The 19,671-nt window shown below is 45.3% G+C and overlaps 1 protein-coding gene across 6 annotated transcripts in view; it reads right to left on the bottom strand.

The window, feature by feature from the left end:
* phrf1 (PHD and ring finger domains 1) overlaps positions 1-19,671 on the bottom strand; it is a 144,188-nt gene that overhangs the window by 59,174 nt on the left and 65,343 nt on the right. For all 6 annotated transcript variants that reach the window (XM_038808010.1, XM_038808007.1, XM_038808012.1 and 3 more), the window contains 2 exons: positions 12,343-12,434; positions 10,739-10,920 (listed from right to left, as the gene is read on the bottom strand). In XM_038808010.1, coding sequence (XP_038663938.1) covers positions 10,739-10,920; positions 12,343-12,434 — 274 coding nt within the window. The remainder of the gene's footprint in view (positions 1-10,738; positions 10,921-12,342; positions 12,435-19,671) is intronic.

The raw sequence follows: 19,671 nt of genomic DNA, 5'->3' as shown, positions 1-19,671 counted from the left end.
CCCTTTTATGCTTTAATATCATTACAACTACACCCAAAAAGAGCACACTTTATAAATTATATTTTACTGGGGTGCAGAGTCCCAATACTGCTGAAGCACCTATCTGGCCCTATATTTCGATAATGTTAAACTTTTCCATTTTGATAAAAATTCCAACTTAAAAAATTTTTTTTTAATTTTTAATATATATTTTATTAGAGTTTTATCATTTTTACAGATAATTCAACAAATATTCAAAACATAACTGGTATAATACAGAACAAATAGTTATGCAAACGTAAGAACAGAGAAAGACAGGATAAATTCAGAACAACAGTCCTTAAGAACCAGTGCCTCTATTTATGGGGGGGGGGGGGGGAGGGATATGGCCAAATAAACATGGTAGGATAACAGATCAAAAGCACACCTTTATGTATAGCGGGATCATGACTTGCAATATGGCTCAGCAGCGGGTCAGACAAAGCGGAGGCTATAAGAGATAGGGGTCCCGCACTTTACGGAATGCATCGGACTTGGACTGCAGTACAGACGTCAGGAATTCCATAGGAATACATTACATGACTATTTTATGCCAGTTTTGAATTGAAGGATACTTGTCAATGAGCCAGGAGCACAGGATATCTTTTCTAATTGCAAAAGTTAGGATGTTATACAGCCTTTTTTCATTGATGCTAATAATATTCCTATCTGGAAGACCATGAATTGGGAACAAAGGATAATATTCTACGTCCTTGCCAAATATCCTCTCAAGCTCCTCAACCGCACCAGAGCAATTGCAGAATCTAGACACGGTTCCATACACAGTATATTTAATCATCCTCGACTACCAGGCACTTTAGGCACATTGGGGATATAGCAGGATCAAACGTGTCTCAAACTCAAGTGTGATATGCAAATAGTGCAGTATCTTGAACTGAATCTCCTTCATTCTATTGCACAGCAAAATTTTATTGGCATAATCCCACATACTATCCCATGTCTCCTCATCAGTATTAGTTGCCGGCTAAGTCTCTTTCCCAAGACTGCAAGGTATCCAATGCACTGACACAGGATCTAGAACACAAGGTATCATAAAATTGCTAATTAACTGGTTAGGCTCTACAGAAATTAGGACTTTTTTCCCACCGGGGAAATACAAGAGTTAAGACACAAAGTTGTCTTGTTAAAGATAAAGTCTTTCAATTGCAGATACTTAAAAAAAGGAGTGTCTCGGAACGTCAAATTGTTGGCATAGCTGCTCAAAGGAGGCACCAGTGAACATATCTCCCAGCCTACAAATGCCTCTTATCTCTCCAAGTATCGAATCCATGGTCCATAAGACCTGGTAGGAAGTCCGGGGTGCCCTGGATGGAAGAAAGAGTGGAAGTCAGTTTAGATCTCCCCTCTAATTGACCGACCATCCTCCACGCTCTAAGATTATTAGTAATTCTAGGATTTTCACACCGAGCAGAACCCAACCTAACGACCAAAATTCCCCATAAAATAACAAGACCTGTAAAGGACATACCAAATGGTCTGTTCCAATAGAGCCAAATGGAGGTGGGGTCCTTCTAACCGAGTTCCTTATAAATCCAAGTTGAGGGATTAATTGGTGCAATCTAATATTTGAGACACCCAAACCCCCCCTTAGAAGATGTGAGCTACAATTTGGTGAACTTTTCAAATGGTGCTTCTTTTTATTCCAAAGAAACAAACTGATCATTGCATTGATCTCCTTTAAGACCCTAGCATACAGTAAGATTGGCAACATCTGCAAGGGATACAATCTAGACAAACATTTATCATAATCAATGTAATCCTACCCAACCACGACACTGGCAGCGAGGGCCAATGAGTCAGGCCCCACCCAATAGACAAAATGAACGGAGAGAAATTAGCCCACGTAGTCGTTTAAAAAATGGGGGTAATTACAGCACCCAGGTAAGTAAACCCCGGCGGGGACCACCCAAAAGGAAAATTAGCAGGGGGAGGTGGTCTACCTCTCAACCCTTCCACTGGCATAGCCTCAGACTTTGGAAACTTAATATTTCACTGGAGAAGGTACTGAATCTATCTACCACATTGATAACAGCGGGAACTCAGATGTCTGGCTTCAATCGAAACAGCAGCACATCACCAGCATAAAACATGATCTTATTCTGCTTCCCCCCAACAGCGCTACCCATATATCAAAGGATCTTGCCTAATAGCCTTGCCAGAGGCTGTATGGCCAATGTAAACTGCAAGGGGGTAAGGGGTAGCCCTGCCTTGCCCCTCTCCGAAAGCCAGAATTCTCAGAACTATAACCATTTGTGAACACTACCACCAATGGTTTATGATACAACACTTGAAACTACTTAACATATTCCTCACCCAGCCCAAATCTCCACAACGTAGAAACCAAATCATTCCATTCACCCTGTCAAAAGCTTTCTCTGCATCTAGGGAAATCACTAACCCATCTAACGCCTGCTTTCAGAAAAAACTTGGATCACATTCAGTAACTTTGACATATTGCTAGAAAACTGACCTTTTATGAACCCAGTCTGGTCCCCCGAATGATCAACGGGAGACTTCCTTCTAAACGTCGCACCAACACTTTAGACAACAATTTCAAATCAACATTCAGAAGTGAAATTGGCCTCGAGGAAGCACACTCCTCCGGGGTCTTGCCTGCCTTCAAAATCAGGGAAATATTCGCTTCCTGGAGCGTCGGTGGTAACAGACCTGCCTCAAATGAATGACAGTACATACCAATTAACGGATCTATTAACAGGTCCTTAAATTCCCTGTAAATCTCATACCCAAAACCATCTGGCTCAGGGGCCTTGCCCATTTGGAGCTCCCCACTAGCCATAGCCACCTCTCTTTTTAGAGATAAGAGCATTAAAGACCAATCGTTGATCATCCAAAGCCGTAGGAAGCTCAAAGGAAGAGAAGAAGCGCTCCAGCACTCAATGTGTGTCAATGCATCTCCAGACTGACCTGACATATACAGTTCAGCATAAAAATTCCCAAATGCACTATTAATGTCTTTGGTTTTAATTAGTTTAGTACACATAGAATCATGCACAAGAGATAACCCTGGAATCAGCCCTCTTCTTAGTCAGAAGAGCAGATACACATTGAAATTCCATAACCTGGATCGGGAGGGCAAGAGTAAAAACTCAAGGAAGACGCATGGTCAGAGATTGCGATACTATCTATAGAACAGGAGGATACCAGATGTAGGATTGTTCTAGTCAATTCTAGCATTGTATTTACGAGGAGCTGCGAAAAATGCAAATTCTTTATCTCTAGGATGTAAAGTCCTCCATACATCTAGGTATCCCATCTCCTCACATACTGATGCCATGATGCCAAGGTCCTTGCCTGTAGGGTGGTGGAGAGGGGATTCTGGTTACTTGGAGCTTATTCATCAAGGAAGTGAAATGACAGTTAAAGTCCCCACCCACAAAAGAATTGATTGAAGCCAGCTCCGCAATGTCCGTGAAGACTTTAGTAACAAACTCCACGGAGTGATTAGAAGGGCCATACACATTCAATATCGAGACAGATTCTCCGTATACAAGCCCCTTAATAATCAGATATCTACCCCCCTTATCCCTCATACAATTCTCCACCTTGAAGGGAACAGTTCTGCTGACCAAAATTGCTACTCCCCTGCTGGTGTTGAAAACGAGGCGAAGACCTGCCCCAATCATTCTGTCCACTTTCTCCTTCATAAGAAAAGACAGGCCGCGGGATTCTCCGTTTCTGACACTAAGTGTTGACACCAATGCAGAATTTGTGGATTTTCACAACAGCAAAACTGGAGCCACACCTGGACCTGTTCCGCGTCTGTTAAGGGGCTAGCACCGGCGCCACATGGAACACAATCAATTCCGATACAGGATTTGCAGGGTCCGTGATTGACACTTGGGAGGCTGCATACACACATTTCACTTCCCACACACAATCAACCCAGCCAACAAGATGCCATTGGTTGTGCTGGAGCGCGCCCAAACAGCTGATGGGTCGGCTGGGGCCAGGGGCACCCAGTGGGGTGGCCTCAGGGGGACACCTATATGACATGTGGCCTCAGTTCACAATAGGCTGTTAGCGTGCGTCCAGCTACATGTCTGCCTTGCCGGCTGCGGCAATGGTGTCCCTTGCCCTTTCACCCTGACCCCACAACCCACCTCCTGGCCACCCCCACTACTCCCACCGGCCCTGGTAGAAGCCCTGGGCCAGCAGCACGACTGTCAGCAAACTATGGTGATGTTGGACTTGGACACTTTCCGTACCCCTCCCTCAGCAGCCACGACGCCGGTTTCACGGTTTCTAAAAGCGCAAGTGAACCACTCCATCGGGAACTCAGCCCATCGGAGAAGGAGAATCGCGGGGGCTCTGGAGAATACCGGGTCGGGCCCGCTAATGATAGATAAACGGTGTCCACTGGACGCGTATTGACACCTTTGTTGAGATGATGGAGAACCGCGATTTGCCGTTAAATCGGTGCCTGCCGTGATTTTGACATCGGAACCTATTCTCCGCCCAATGGCGTTGTGATTTCAGCGATGGCAAACGGAGAATCCCGCACAAATCTTTTTCCTTTTGATAGGATGATGAATTTCCTATACATTCCAGGAACACAGTTTAAAATGAGTTACTGACATTGCACAGACTACCAGAAGAAAAGCTTTTTGTCCCATATTCGGGCATACATCATAACACACTGCTCTAATCTCAAGTTACACCTGACGCATCATAACACCCTTATAACGTTCTCTTCTCAGTTAAGAAGCCAGCCTATACCACTGCAGGATTCAATCAACATCTTACAAACCCGAACGTAACGTGGATATCTAAGGAAATAAGGGAGAGTATCAAATTGAAGGAAAAAGCATATAAAGTGGCAAAGATTGCTGGGAGATTAGAGGACTGGGAAATCTTTAGGGGGCAACAGAAAGCTACTAAAAAAGCTATAAAGAAGAATAAGATAGAGTATGAGACTAAACTTGCTCAGAATATAAAAACAGACATTAAAAGTTTTTACAAATATATAAGACAAAAAAGAGTGGCTAAGGTAAATATTGGTCCTTTAGAGGATGAGAAGGGAGTTTTAATAATGGGAAATGAGGAAATGGCTGAGGAACTGAACAGGTTTTTTGGGTCGGTCTTCACAGTGGAAGACACAAATAACATGCCAGCGACTGATAGAAATGAGGCTATGACAGGTGAGGACCTTGAGAGGATTGTTATCACTAAGGAGGGAGTGATGGACAAGCTAATGGGGCTAACGGTAGACAAGTCTCCTGGCCCTGATGGAATGCATCCCAGAGTGCTAAAAGAGATGGCTAGGGAAATTGCAGATGCACTAGTGATAATTTACCGAAATTCACTAGACTCTGGGGTGGTCCCGGTGGATTGGAAATTAGCAAACGTGACGCCACTGTTTAAAAAAGGAGGTAGGCAGAAAGCAGGAAATTATAGGCCAGTGAGTTTAACTTCGGTAATAGGGAAGATGCTGGAATCTATCATCAAGGAAGAAATTGCGAGGCATCTGGATAGAAATTGTCCCATTGAGCAGACGCAGCATGGGTTCGTAAAAGGCAGGTCATGCCTAACTAATTTAGTGGAATTTTTTGAGGACATTACCAGTGCAGTAGATAACGGGGAGCCGATGGATGTGGTATATCTGAATTTCCAGAAAGCCTTTGACAAGGCGCCACACAAAAGGTTGCTGCATAAGATAAAGATGCATGGCATTAAGGGTAAAGTAGTAGCATGGATAGAGGATTGGTTAATTAATAGAAAGCAAAGAGTTGGGATAAATGGGTGTTTCTCTGGTTGGCAATCAGTAGCTAGTGGTGTCCCTCAGGGATCCGTGTTGGGCCCACAATTGTTCACAATTTACATTGATGATTTGGAGTTGGGGACCAAGGGCAATGTGTCCAAGTTTGCAGATGACACTAAGATGAGTGGTAAAGCAAAAAGTGCAGAGGATACTGGAAGTCTGCAGAGGGATTTGGATAGGTTAAGTGAATGGGCTCGGGTCTGGCAGATGGAATACAATGTTGACAAATGTGAGGTTATCCATTTTGGTAGGAATAACAGCAAACGGGATTATTATTTAAACGATAAAATATTAAAGCATGCCGCTGTTCAGAGACTTGGGTGTGCTAGTGCATGAGTCACAGAAGGTTGGTTTACAAGTGCAACAGGTGATTAAGGCGGCAAATGGAATTTTGTCCTTCATTGCTAGAGGGATGGAGTTTAAGACTAGGGAGGTTATGTTGCAATTGCATAAGGTGTTAGTGCGACCACACCTGGAGTATTGTGTTCAGTTTTGGTCTCCTTACTTGAGAAAGGACGTACTGGCGCTGGAGGGTGTGCAGAGGAGATTCACTAGGTTAATCCCAGAGCTGAAGGGGTTGGATTATGAGGAGAGGTTGAGTAGACTGGGACTGTACTCGTTGGAATTTAGAAGGATGAGGGGGGACTTTATAGAAACATTTAAAATTATGAAGGGAATAGATAGGATAGATGCGGGCAGGTTGTTTCCACTGGCGGGTGACAGCAGAACTAGGGGGCATAGCCTCAAAATAAGGGGAAGTAGATTTAGGACTGAGTTTAGGAGGAACTTCTTCACCCAAAGGGTTGTGAATCTATGGAATTCCTTGCCCAGTGAAGCAGTTGAGGTTCCTTCATTACATGTTTTTAAGGTAAAGATAGATAGTTTTTTGAAGAATAAAGGGATTAAGGGTTATGGTGTTCGGGCCGGAAAGTGGTGCTGAGTCCACAAAAGATCAGCCATGATCTCATTGAATGGCGGAGCAGGCTCGAGGGGCCAGATGGCCTACTCCTGCTCCTAGTTCTTATGTTCTTATGTAACAAAAACACAAAATGATCATGACCACAATAGTTCTACGGAGACCCGTAAGGCTCACCCTATGGCCATGCTATCATTGCCATCAGAACACCAACTCCTCGTGGGCAGCATGGTGGCGCAGTGAATTGGACCTGCTGCCTCATGGCGCCGAAGTCCCAGGTTCGATCCCAGCCCTGGGTCACTGACCGTGTGAGGTTTGCACATTCTCCCCGTTTCGGCCCCACAACCCAAAGATGCGCAGGGTAGGTGGATTGGCTAGGCTAAATTGCCCCTTAATTGGATAAAATGAATTGGGTACTCTAAATTGTTTTTAAAAAGGAAACCCACTCCTCAACAGAGAGAAGAAAAGAAGCCAACAATGGGAGCCAAATGTCGCTCCCATGAAGACCTAAACCTTCCACCTACCAAGTCCTGGTAATAACCCCACTCAATTTTACCATGATTAAAGAGAGGATACCAAAATACAAGAATTACCATCATAAAGATACAGATAAGTGAGAAAACAATGAATAATTAGCAGGCAACTCAGCTACCACAAATAAAAGTCCCTGAGATTCTTTAGGATAAGACATTCAGTATAGTGCTCAAATGTTAACACCTCCCAATAAAAGGATACATGACAAGATAAATACAGACAAAAAACAATACAACAGGGAGAAACTCCAAATTTCAACGAGGTGCAGATCGTCAATCTAAGTCCAAGCCTTCTACGGATTTAACAAAGGTCAACGCACTAGTCAGATTATCAAAAGACTTAATGGAGTCGTCGGATATCATTCTTCAGGGTTTCAGAATAAAGCCAGGCATAATTCACTCCAGCTGCCTTGAGATCTTTTCTAACTTGATCGAGGCCTCTATGCTTCAGGTGTGACGCTGCCAGAAGTCCTGGGAAAAGGTCCTCTCCCCATCATAGAGCCAGGGCCCACCACTTCCACAACCTTCTGCCAATCTTTGAAGTCATGAAAGTAAATGATTAAGGACCTGGCATGCTGATTATCCCTAGGCCTCAAGACAGGATATGGTGCGCCCCTTCCACCTTAAAACGCCAAGTCTATATATCTAGCTTAAGGGAACGTGATAGTCAGCTCTCAAGAAACTTAACAGGAGTCTTCCTCTCTGCTCCTTCTGGAAGGCCTACGACCCAGACATTCTTTCTCTGGCCTCAGGTCTCCAAATCTTCCAAGATTTCGGACATATTACATAGCTGGTTTTCCAAGGCTTGAAAGCGAGCTTCAGCCAAGGAAGCAACATTTTCAATGGTTTATCAAGCCTTTTATTAGTGTTCTGCAGCTCAGTCTTATGGCACTTAGATGCTGTGACAATAAACCCGAGTTTATTGTCAAGACACTCTGATAGTGTTGATAATGTTCACAGTCATCATTTCCAGAATCATAGAAAGTGCCGTGTCAAGAGTCCATTCGAGGATCAGATAGCCATAATAAGGTGACGGCTCTAACCACGCTGCTTCCGACTGCTCCCTTTTATCACAAAATTCCTTAGAATTCCTTGGCATTTTTTCTCCCAACACTCATCCAAAAATCTTCGAGGGACATGCCACGGAGTATTAGCTCCCAGATTAGGAATTCATGTGTCGCACAAACAGGATAATAGAGGGATCACAAAAAGAGTAGCGCCAAAGCCCACTGAAAAGCTGCTATTCCCACACCCTCATCACGTGGTCACTTCAACTTTTTTTTTAAAGTTTAGGATATTCCAGCTTCTAATGTTTATGTCTCAACCTTTCCTTCAACCTCCATAAAAGTTAATTAAAACTGAAGAATAATCAGTCCATTTTACTTCCTTGTTTGCTGACTGTGAGAAAAGTTCAAAGTGATTGGCTGCTTATCCTGGTTGAAGGCATTAATATTTCTGTGCGACCGGGAGGTCCTTGACTTCAGTGCCAGATTCAAATATCAGAAAAGGTGATAACCACGCCACAAAGATTGCTGGATCTTTGTGGCCATCTTTTTTGGACATTAGAGATGAGCACCATTGCTTCGCTGCTGACTGCAAAATCCAGATTCACAAAATCCATAATTTCCCTAACATATAATTGCACAATGGGTCTGTTAAGAAATTCGGGGCATTTGAGATAAAAGTTGAATTTGGGAAACGGCGAGTATTTTGAGGTGTATTTGAGAATGGAGGCCGGTTCTTGTACTGAGTCGGGGTTGCAGGCGCTGGCAATGCTTCTATTTGCCCCAGGGAAGTATTCGGGAAGTCCTGTAGTGGTCGCCATGTTGCAGAATTGGAGACAATTTCAGCAGCACTTTCGGCTGGGAGGGGTCGAGGCCAATGGATTTGAGCCGGGGAGGACGGATGCAAGGTTTCAGGGATGGTAAGAAAGAGGGGTGAAGGAGATGAAGGATTTGTTTTTGGGAAGGGTGGGTCACAGGCTGGAGGAGTTGGGGGGTGGGGGGAAAAGAGGTTGGGTTTCATTCATATCGAGAGGGCTAGAATACAAGAGCAGGGATGTACTTCTGAGGCCGTATAAGGCTCTGATCAAAACCCATTTGGAGTATTGTGAGCAGTTTTGGGCCCCATATCGAAAGAAGGATGTGCTGGCCGTGGAAACGATCTAGAGAAGGTTCATAAGAATGATCCCAGGAATGAAGAGCTTGCCATATGAGGAATGGTAGAGGACTCTAGGGCTGTACTCGTTGGAGTTTAGAAGGATATGGGGGGATCTTATTGAAACATACAGGATATGGAGAGGTCTAGATAGAATGCATGAGGAGAGGATGTTTCCACTTGTAGGAAAAACTAGAACCTGACGCCACAGCCTCAGACTAAAAGGGCAATCCTTTAAAATTGACATGAGGAAGAATTTATTTAGCCAGAGGGTGGTGAATCTGTGGAACACTTTGCTGCAGAAGGCTGTGGAGGCCAAATCACTGAGTGTCTTTAAGACCGAGATAGATAGGTTCTTGATTAATATGGGGTCATGGGGAGAAGACAGGAGAATGGGAATGAGAAACATATCAGCCATGATTGAATGATGGAGCAGACTTGATGGGCCGAATGGCTAATTCTGCTCCTATATCTTATGGTCTAAGTGAATGGCACTGGAGGAGGGACTGTGGTGTGAGGTGCTGTCGGGGGGGAATGCCTCAACCCCGTGTGCGAGGCTGGGGTTGATACAGTTGAAGGTTGTGCAACTGGAGCATTTGACAAAGTCAAGGATGAGCCGGCTATTTGATGGGATAGGGGATACTTGTGTGGGAGGGGCGCAGCTAATCATGTGCACATGTTCTGGTTCTGCCTGAAGTTAGAGAAATTTTGGGCCTGGTTTTTCAGCATCAGCGATCCTGCATGTGGATTTGGAGCCGGGTCCCGAGGGCCATATTCAGGTTGTCAGACCTGCCGGAGTTGCAGACGGGAGTGGGGGCAGATGTTTTAGCCTTCATGTCATTGATTGCCCGCAGGCAGGTTCTGTTGGGGTTGAGGTCAGCTTCTCCACCTATGATTCCGCGTGGCTGGGGGATCTAATGGCATTCTTACATCTCAAGAAGGTGAAATTTGCCGTAAGAGGGGCAAATGAGGGGTTCCACAAGAGATGGGGGGCAGGATTTATTGTATTTGGGGTGTAATCTTTTGTTTTGTATTGTAAAATGTTAAAATGCTACAAATCTGAATAAAAATACTTTTTTAAAAATAAATTATTACAGGAGTTTATGGGTTACAACAACACCCGGTTACAAGGCTGTTAAGACACCTTAATTCGATTACTTCCCAACAGAGACATAACCCTGCAGGAGCTCAGACATGAACATACCTAAAGTACATTTGAAAACATCATTGCATCATGTCCCCTGCGCTATCTTAGCTTTGTATCATCCAGGTCTATCTCTGAGCCATGTAGTTTTTGCGTGAAATTCAGCATACCTCGATTTGATGTGCACGGGTAATCCTGTTCCGGTTTACATTTTCTCGAACCCTTTCACTCTGACGGGTCCTTGCTATAGCACGGGTTCTTCTGACAGATGGACGTAACCAGGAAGTAGTGGGCTCTTGTGCTGCATCAGCAACAAGAAAGGCAACCTCTTCATCATCAATCTCCTCAACATCTGCAAACAGAGGCAACCAGATCAGCTATTACTCCTGCAATGACATTTCTGATGAGCTTTGTTTTGGAGGGGCCAACCTGAAAGAACCCATCATCACTCAAACTTCAGCTTCTGGGCAGGTGAAAGGTCCAAGCACAATGATCAGTGAATTGGGGCACACACTGAACAACAGCTTATATTTACAGAGGGTCCTTAACATAGTAAAACATTTCAGGTATTCTTATTGAGAAAACAATAGCACATCTCTGGTCAAGAGCATCACAAATTACATACAAAAAATCTAATCCAGCATAAACCGATTCACGAACACTACGGTATCAATTGTTAGAGTGTGTCAAAACATTCGGATTTCCAAATACATTTAAACGCCCTATATCTAAGACTAAACTGAATTCCCTTGAGTATAGAAGACTAAAGGGTAATTTAATTGAGTTGTTTAAGATGATTAAAGGATATGATGGGGTCGATAGAGGGAAATTAATTTGCCTTTGGAGGCCTGATCAAGTAGACAAAACTTTTAAATCAGAGTGAGGCCATTCTGGAGTTAATAGGAAGCACTTCCTCATCTAAAAGGGACCTGAAACTTAACCCTCTAGAAAGCTGTTACGGCCGGGGTAGTCAATTTAACATTTCAAAATTGAAATTGATAGATGAATGGAGTTTACGCTACTGATCAGCCACAATCTTATACAATGGTACAACAGACCCAAGGGGCTGAATCGCCTACTCCTATATGCAAAATGGAAGTTCATCAGAAAAACACCTCCACTTAGCTGTTACTCTTATGAGTGCTGATAGTATAGGGTTTTCAATAGATAATATTGCACAATGTAGCCCCACTTCAGAGAATTAAGCCCATAATCTTGGCTGACACTGACTTTTAATGATCGGCATGGATCAGCGGGCAGCACTCTCGTCTCGGAGTCAGAAGGTCACATGTTCAAGACCAATCTCTCAGACTTGAGCACAAAATTCTAGATTGACACTCGAATGCTGCACTGCCTGAGGTGCCAACTTTCAGACGGAGACATTAAACTGAGGCCCTCTTCTGGTGGGTATAAATAATCTTAGTGCTTTTCAAAGAGCCCAGAGGCTGTCCCCGGTGACCTGACTAATATTTATCCAACAATCAACATCAGTAGAATGGATTATCCAATTATCTGTGTGGAACCTTGTTGTGCATACAAATGGCTACATATGTTATAGTTGCGACCACACTTCAGAAATATTTAACTAGCTGTGAAGCTCTTTGGGATAGACTGCGCTGAAAGGAGCTATATTACTCCAGGTTCTTTATTTGCTAAAATAGCAGCATAGATACATTGGGTATAAAAGGGAGCTAGATGTGCTTGCAGACTAACTGTCTGCCCTGGTAGCATGCTTGTACCCACCCAGTATAAATCATATGCTAATTTTGCTTACCATCTCTGGGATTGTTAACAGCACATTCTGGGCAAAACCATTCTTCTACTGGAACAGTATCAAGGGCGGGAGTGAGACAATCCAAGTGGTATCTAGAAAAAAAATGGAGGCAGTTTAAAATCAGCAAAAATACTCAAGTGGGAACAATTAAAATTAATCATGCAGAAAAGTATAACATTAAAGAATTAAAATATAAGCGCCAAATGCTTTCTCCCAGGATGAGACTTCAATCTTCTGGCTCACCACTTAGGACAAGGGCAAGAGGCACATGGGGACACCATAACCTCTGAGCCCAGTCTGACCATCACTGGTTCATAATCCTGAACTCCCCATCTAAAAGCACTGAAGGAACACCTTCGCTACTGCAGTTCAAGAAGTTCAAATAGGATTTAGGTAGGTAGGTCAGGTGTTTTTTCATGCATCGGTGCAGACTTTATAGGCTGAAGGGCCTCTTCTGCACTGTATTTTCTATGATTCTGAAGTCTCTCGACACCACCTTCTCAAAGCCAATTAGGACGGGCAATAAATGCCAGATTTACCAACAATGTCCACATTCTGAAAATTAACTTTTAAAAACATGATTTGAGTTTAACTGGCAACATTTAAAAGATTGGTATCAATAGCTGAGTATAAAACAAATCAGTTTCACACAGTATCTGATGAGCCATGTATACAGTTATAAGGGTGTGGAGGAAAGGAGTTAATTTTCCCTAGATAGAAGTAGCCTCCATTAGGCAAATGTTCCTAAGTCATGTACAGGACATATTCTGCAGGCACTTTTCGATCATAACCTTTTCCCAACTGTTGCTCAAACTCATTTTAAGACAGCTGATTGTCAGGAGATGATTCCTTATCCTAGATGAAGATAAGAGACATGGAGCAAATGGAGTTGAGGTACAAATCGATCATGATCCAATTGAATGATGAATGAAGCTCAAGGGGTGAAATTGCCTGCTCTTTTTCCCATGTTGCTATGTCTACTCATTTATCCACTAGCCTTTTAGGGTGGATGACTGAAGCTTTCAATAGTCAATTCAGAATTGTTAACTCAAACTCAAGTTCTCTTTTTCTGTTGTGAATGCCAGGTTTTAAACGGTTTAATATATGGTAAGATGCAGCAATGAAGAGTCACGTGATCTGCATTGAATTCTGCCCAATGACTAATGGCTGGTTTGGGAATCAGGGAACCAGGTCGAATGCTTTTGAAATGGAAGTGCCAGGTTTTTGTTCTTGTTTTTGCAGATTTTCTGTCTCAGAGTATTTAAACAGGAACAGAGAGTGACAACAGCAACTGTGAGCAGCAGGTGAAAGATTGTTCGGAGTTAGCTACCAGGTGGAATGTTGCTGGCAGCAAGTGCTCTAGTCAACGAGAAGGAACTGGCTGGAATTTAGGAACTCTGAAAGATTCATTCTGGCGTGGCAGGAAGAAAGGAATCATCAAGGTGAGCTGTGCTGTTGGAAATCAGTTCGGGATTTCTCGGAATAGAGGAAAGGTCCTTCAACGGTCACTGGACATTGTGATTTGGTTGAAGGGGACAAAGCAAGCCGAGAGAAAGCTGGGGCTAACTTTGGTCCCGTAAAGACCACAATCCATGGAGAACATGCCGTAACGTATAATTGTGGTGCACGGCTATTGATCGAAATTGACAGATATGTTTTTGGTAATTTAGTATATTAGTTGCTTACGAAGTGATGTTTGCAATGTTGCTTTTACTTTGTTTGCTACAGTAAAGATTTTAAAACTTGAAATGTTGTTGTGCAATTCTTTTAGGTCAGTCAATGGGAATTCAAATATCTTTTTCAAAGCAATTGGTCTCTAAGGGGATTGTAATATATTCTATGATGAAAGCCGTTTAGCTCCAAATTATCCTGGCCTCTTATCATGCCACAATCTCAATTTGTTCTCTAATGAAAAACCTGCCAGCTCTTCAAGTTTAACTTTGTATCAAATGTTGAACTGTCTAATTCGCCCATTAAAATCTTTAATTCTCAAACAACACAAACTTCAACTAAGCAGACCTCATCTGGAGTACTGCGTTCATTTTAGGATATATTGGTCTTCGAGGTCGGACAGCATAGATTCACCAGAAATATACTTGGGCTAAAAGGCTTAACTTACAAAGACCCAGAGTCTAGGCTTGTATACCCTTGAATGTGGAAAGTTAAGTGATGATCTAATTGAGGTTCATAAGATGATTAAACGAGTCATAAGTTGTAAAGAGAGATGATTTCCTCTGGTGGGCGAATCTAGAAAAAGGGGGGCATAACCCTAAGAGTTCAGATACTCAAGACTAATGTCAGGAAGCACATCCTCAAATCTGGCACTCGCCCCTGCAAAACCGTTGCTGAGGCTCTGGATCAATTGAAAATTCCAAACTGAGATCAATATATTTTTGTTAAGGCAAGGGTATTAAGGACTTTCAAACCAAGGTGGGTACATAGAAATCAAACCAAGACCACAGTAAATAATGGAATGAGCTTGACAAGCTAAATGTTGTATGACGTACATAACACTCTTGAGAGACTAAAGGAATCAAAGATGAGATTAAAGCAGAAAAGTGTTAAGACGGGTCACTATAATGTATCTGCACTATACTGTATCTGCAGTACTCTGTCTAACACATCACTTTATTGAATCTGTGACTAAAGACACTCAACTGCACTGTATAGAACACAGATTATACAGTGCAGAAGGAGGCCATTCGGCCCATCGAGTCTGCACTAACCCACTTAAGCCCTCACTTCCACCCTATCCCCGTAACCGAATAACCCCATCTAACCTTTTGGACACTAAGAGGCAATTTGGCATGGCCAATCCACCTAACCTGCACATCTTTGGACTGTGGGAGGAAACTGGAGCACCCGGAGAAAATTCATGCAGACACAGGAAGAACATGCGTTACCCTGTTGGACATACCATTGCACTGAATCTGTTATACACACATTACTACTGTGTTACCCTGTTAGATACTTAGTAATAATAATAATAATAATAATAATAATCTTTATTGTCACAAGTAGGCTTACATTGACACTGCAATGAAGTTACAGTGAAAAGCCCGTAGTCGCTACACTCCGGAGCCTGTTCGGGTACACTGGGAGAATTCAGAATGTCCAAATTATCTAACATCATGTCTTTCAGGACTTGTGGGAGGAAACCAGAGCACCCGGAGAAACCCCACGCAGACACAGGGAGAAAGTGCAGACTTCACACAGATAGTGACCCAGCCGGGAATCGAACCTGGGACCCTGGTGCTGTGAAGCAACTGTGCTAACTACTGTGCTGCCATGCCACCCATAGAATCATAGATTGGTAATATTGGGCGGAATGGCGGTACAGTGGGTAGCACTGCTGCTTTGCAGCTCCAGGGTCCCAGGTTCGATTCCCGGCTTGGGTCACTGTCTGTGTGGAGTCTGCACGTTCTTCCTGTGTCTATGTGGGTTTCCTCCGACAAGTCCCAAAAGACGTGCTGTTAAGTAATTTGGACATTCTGAATTCTCCCTCCATGTACCCAAACAGGTGCCGGAATGTGACGACTTGTAATAAAGATCATTTTTAAAAATAACACACAAGGTGGCATTGAGCCTCCAGTGTCTGTGCCACCTCTCTGCGAAAACTTAGCTGGTCCCACTCTCCATCCTTTCCCCAGAACCCTGCAATGTTTCTTTCTTCATGTGTTTATCCAATTCCCAGAAAGCCTCGATTGAATCGCTCTCCAGCACACACTGAAGCAATGCACTCCAGATTTTAACCACAGGCAGCAAAAAAAAAATCCTCATGTTGTCATTGGTTCTTTTGACAATCACCTTATATCAGTGTCCTCTGGTTCTTACAGTTTCGCTTCATCTATTTTGTTCTAGTAGCAATTCTGGGGCACTGTGACAAGAACAGAGAATGCTGCAAAGACTCAGCAAGTCTGGCAGCATTCTTGAGAGGAAAGAGAGTTAACATTTCAGTCCATTTGGCTCTTCATGCTACAGTTTAATATCTAACATTTCTCCATTTCTTTAGTCCTGATGAAGTGGCAAACGGACTCTAAACGCCAACTCTGTTTTCCCTTGCTACAAACCTGCCGAGTTTTTCCAGCTTTCCCGTTTCAGATTCCAGCATCTACAGTACTTTGCATATTCTGGGAAACAGTAGTGTTACATTTCACCAGCCCCAGTCAGCTATATATTTTTTTACATAGCTTTACATAGAATTTACATTGCAGAAGAGAATTTACATTGCAGAAGGAGGCCATTCTGCCCATCGAGTCTGCACCGGTCCTTGGAAAGAGCACCCTACCCAAGCCCACACCACCCTATCCCCATAACCCAGTAACCCCACTCAACCAACACTGAGGGCAATTTTGGATACTACGGGCAATTTATCATGGCCAATCCAACCTGCACATCTTTGGATTGTGGGAGGAAACCGGAGCACCCGGAGAAAACCCACGCACACGCGGGGAGAACATGCAGACTCCGCACAGACAGTGACCCAGCCGGCAATCGAACCTGAGACCCTGGAGCTATGAAGCAATTGTGCTAACCACTATGCTACCGTGTTGCCCACCATTTTGGAAACACTGGATTGTTTAGTGCTCAATAACATCAACTTGTGAGGAGGTGTGTAGGAGGGTCCGGGGAAGTATTGAGGGGTATCTTGATACCAATGACACGGGGGAGGTCCGGGTGGGGATGGTCTGGGAGGCTCTGAAAGCAGTGAACCGGGGGAGCTGATCTCCATCCGGGCCCACAGGGAAGGGAGGGAGCGGAAGGAGAGGGAGAGACTGGTGGGGGAGCTCCTGGATGTGGACAGGAGATACGCGGAGGCACCAGAGGAGGAGTTGCTGGGGGAACGGCGTAGTTTGCAGGCCAAATTTGACTTGTTGACCACCAGAAACGCGGAGACACAGTGGAGGAGGGTGCAGGGCGCGGTATATGAGTATGGGGAGAAGGCGAGCAGGATGTTGGCGCATCAGCTCCGTAGGCGAGATGCTGCTAGGGAAATTGGTGGAGTGACGGATGGGGGTGGGAATGTAGTGCAGAAGGGGACAGAAGTAAATGGGGTCTTTAGGGACTTCTACGAGGAACTGTACCGGTCGGAACCTCCGATGGGGAGAGGGGGGATGGAGAGCTTCATGAACAGGCTATGCTTCCCAAGGGTTCAAGAGGAGCTGGTAGAGGGGCTGGGGGCGCCGATAGAGTTGAAGGAGCTAGTCAGGGGTATTGGACAAATGCAGTCAGGTAAGGCCCCGGGGCCAGACGGGTTCCCGGTGGAATTTTATAAAAAGTATGCGGATCTGGTGGGCCCCCTGTTGGTGCGAGCCTTCAATGAGGCATAGGAGGGGGGGGCTTTGCCCCCGACGATGTTGCGGGCACTGATCTCTCTGATCCTAAAGCGGGATAAGGACCCCTTGCAGTGTGGATCATACAGGCCTATCTCGCTCCTCAATGTTGACGCCAAGTTGCTGGCGAAGATCCTGGCCACCAGGATAGAGGATTGTGTGCCAGGGGTGATACACGAAGATCAGACAGGATTTGTCAAGGGACGGCAGCTCAACACGAATGTGCGGAGACTGTTAAATGTTATCATGATGCCGGCAGTGGAGGGGGAGGCGGAGATAGTGGTGGTGCTGGATGCAGAGAATGTGTTTGATAGAGTTGAGTGGGGGTACCTGTGGGAGGTGCTGGAGCAGTTCGGATTTGGGGAGGGATTCATCAAATGGGTGAGGCTGCTCTACGCGGCTCCGATGGCGAGTGTAGTTACAAATGGAAGGAGATCGAAGTACTTTAGGCTCTACCGTGGGACCAGGCAGGGGTGCCCCCTGTCCCCCTTGCTCTTTGCACTGGCGATTGAACCTCTGGCTATGGCATTGAGGGAGTCAGGGAGATGGAGGGGTCTGGTGCGGGGTGGGGAGGAACATCGGGTATCGCTGTATGCGGACGACCTGCTGTTGTATGTGGCGGACCCAGAAGGGGGAATGCCAGGGGTGATGGAGCTGTTGGCGGAATTTGAGGGCTTCTCGGGCTATAAGTTAAATTTAGGCAAGAGCGAGGTATTTGTAGTACACCCGGGAGATCAGGAGGAGGGAATTGGGAGGCTCCCGTTTAAGAGGGCAGTGAAGAGTTTCAGATATCTAGGGGTGCAGGTGGCCAGGAGTTGGGGGACTCTCCATTAGCTTAACTTTACCAGGCTGGTGGAGCAGATGGAGGAGGAATTTAAAAGGTGGGACATGGTGCCGCTATCGTTGGCGGGTAGAGTGCAGTCCGTCAAAATGACGGTTCTCCCGAGGTTCTTGTTCCTCTTCCAGTGTTTGCCCATCTTTATCCCTAGGGCCTTTTTTAGAAGAGTGACCAGCAGCATCATGAGCTTTGTTTGGGCGCATGGGACCCCGAGGGTGAAGAGGGTCTTCTTGGAGCGGGGTAGAGATGGGGGGGGCTGGCGTTACCTAATCTCTCGGGGTACTACTGGGCGGCCAATGTGTCGATGGTGCGCAAGTGAGTGATGGAGGGGGAGGGGGCAGCATGGAAACGGATGGAGAGGGCGTCCTGTGGAGATACAAGCCTGGGGGCCCTGATAACGGCGCCGTGGCCGCTCCCTCCTACGAGGTATACCACGAGTCCGGTGGTGGCGGCTACCCTCAAGATTTAGGGGCAGTGGAGGCGACATAGGGGAGAAGTGGGGGGCTCGATGGAGGCTCCGTTAAGGGGGAACCATAGGTTCGTCCCGGGGAACATTGATGGGGGATTTCAGGGTTGGCACAGAGCGGGCATCAGGCAGCTGAGGGACCTGTTTATTGATGGGAGGTTTGCGAGCCTGGGGGAGTTGGAGGAGAAATTTGGGCTCCCCCCGGGAAACATGTTCAGGTATCTGCAGGTAAAGGCATTTGCAAGACGGCAGGTGGAGGGATTCCCTTCGCTTCCCGTGAGGGGGGTGAGTGACAGGGTGCTTTCGGGGGGGTCTAGGTCGGAGAGGGGAAGATATCTGATATCTACACGGTTATGCAGGAGGTGGAGGAGGCGTCAGTAGAGGAGCTGAAAACTAAGTGGGAGGGGGAACTGGGGGAACAGATCGAAGACGGGACATGGGCTGATGCCCTGGAGAGGGTTAATTCTTCCTCCTCGTGTGCGCGGCTTAGCCTCATCCAATTCAAGGTGCTGCATCGGGCCCACATGACTGGGACGAGGATGAGTAGGTTTTTTGGGGGTGAAGACAGGTGTGTCAGGTGCTCGGGGAGTCCAGCGAACCATGCCCATATGTTCTGGGCATGCCCGGCACTGGAGGAGTTCTGGAAGGGGGTGGCGAGGACGGTGTCAAGGGTGGTGGGATCCAGGGTCAAG

The sequence above is a fragment of the Scyliorhinus canicula genome, chromosome 9 (assembly GCF_902713615.1).
Source record: "Scyliorhinus canicula chromosome 9, sScyCan1.1, whole genome shotgun sequence".
Lineage (NCBI taxonomy): Eukaryota > Metazoa > Chordata > Chondrichthyes > Carcharhiniformes > Scyliorhinidae > Scyliorhinus > Scyliorhinus canicula.
The sequence above is the reverse complement of the archived record's forward strand: the minus strand, read 5'-3'. Positions and strand labels throughout refer to the sequence as shown.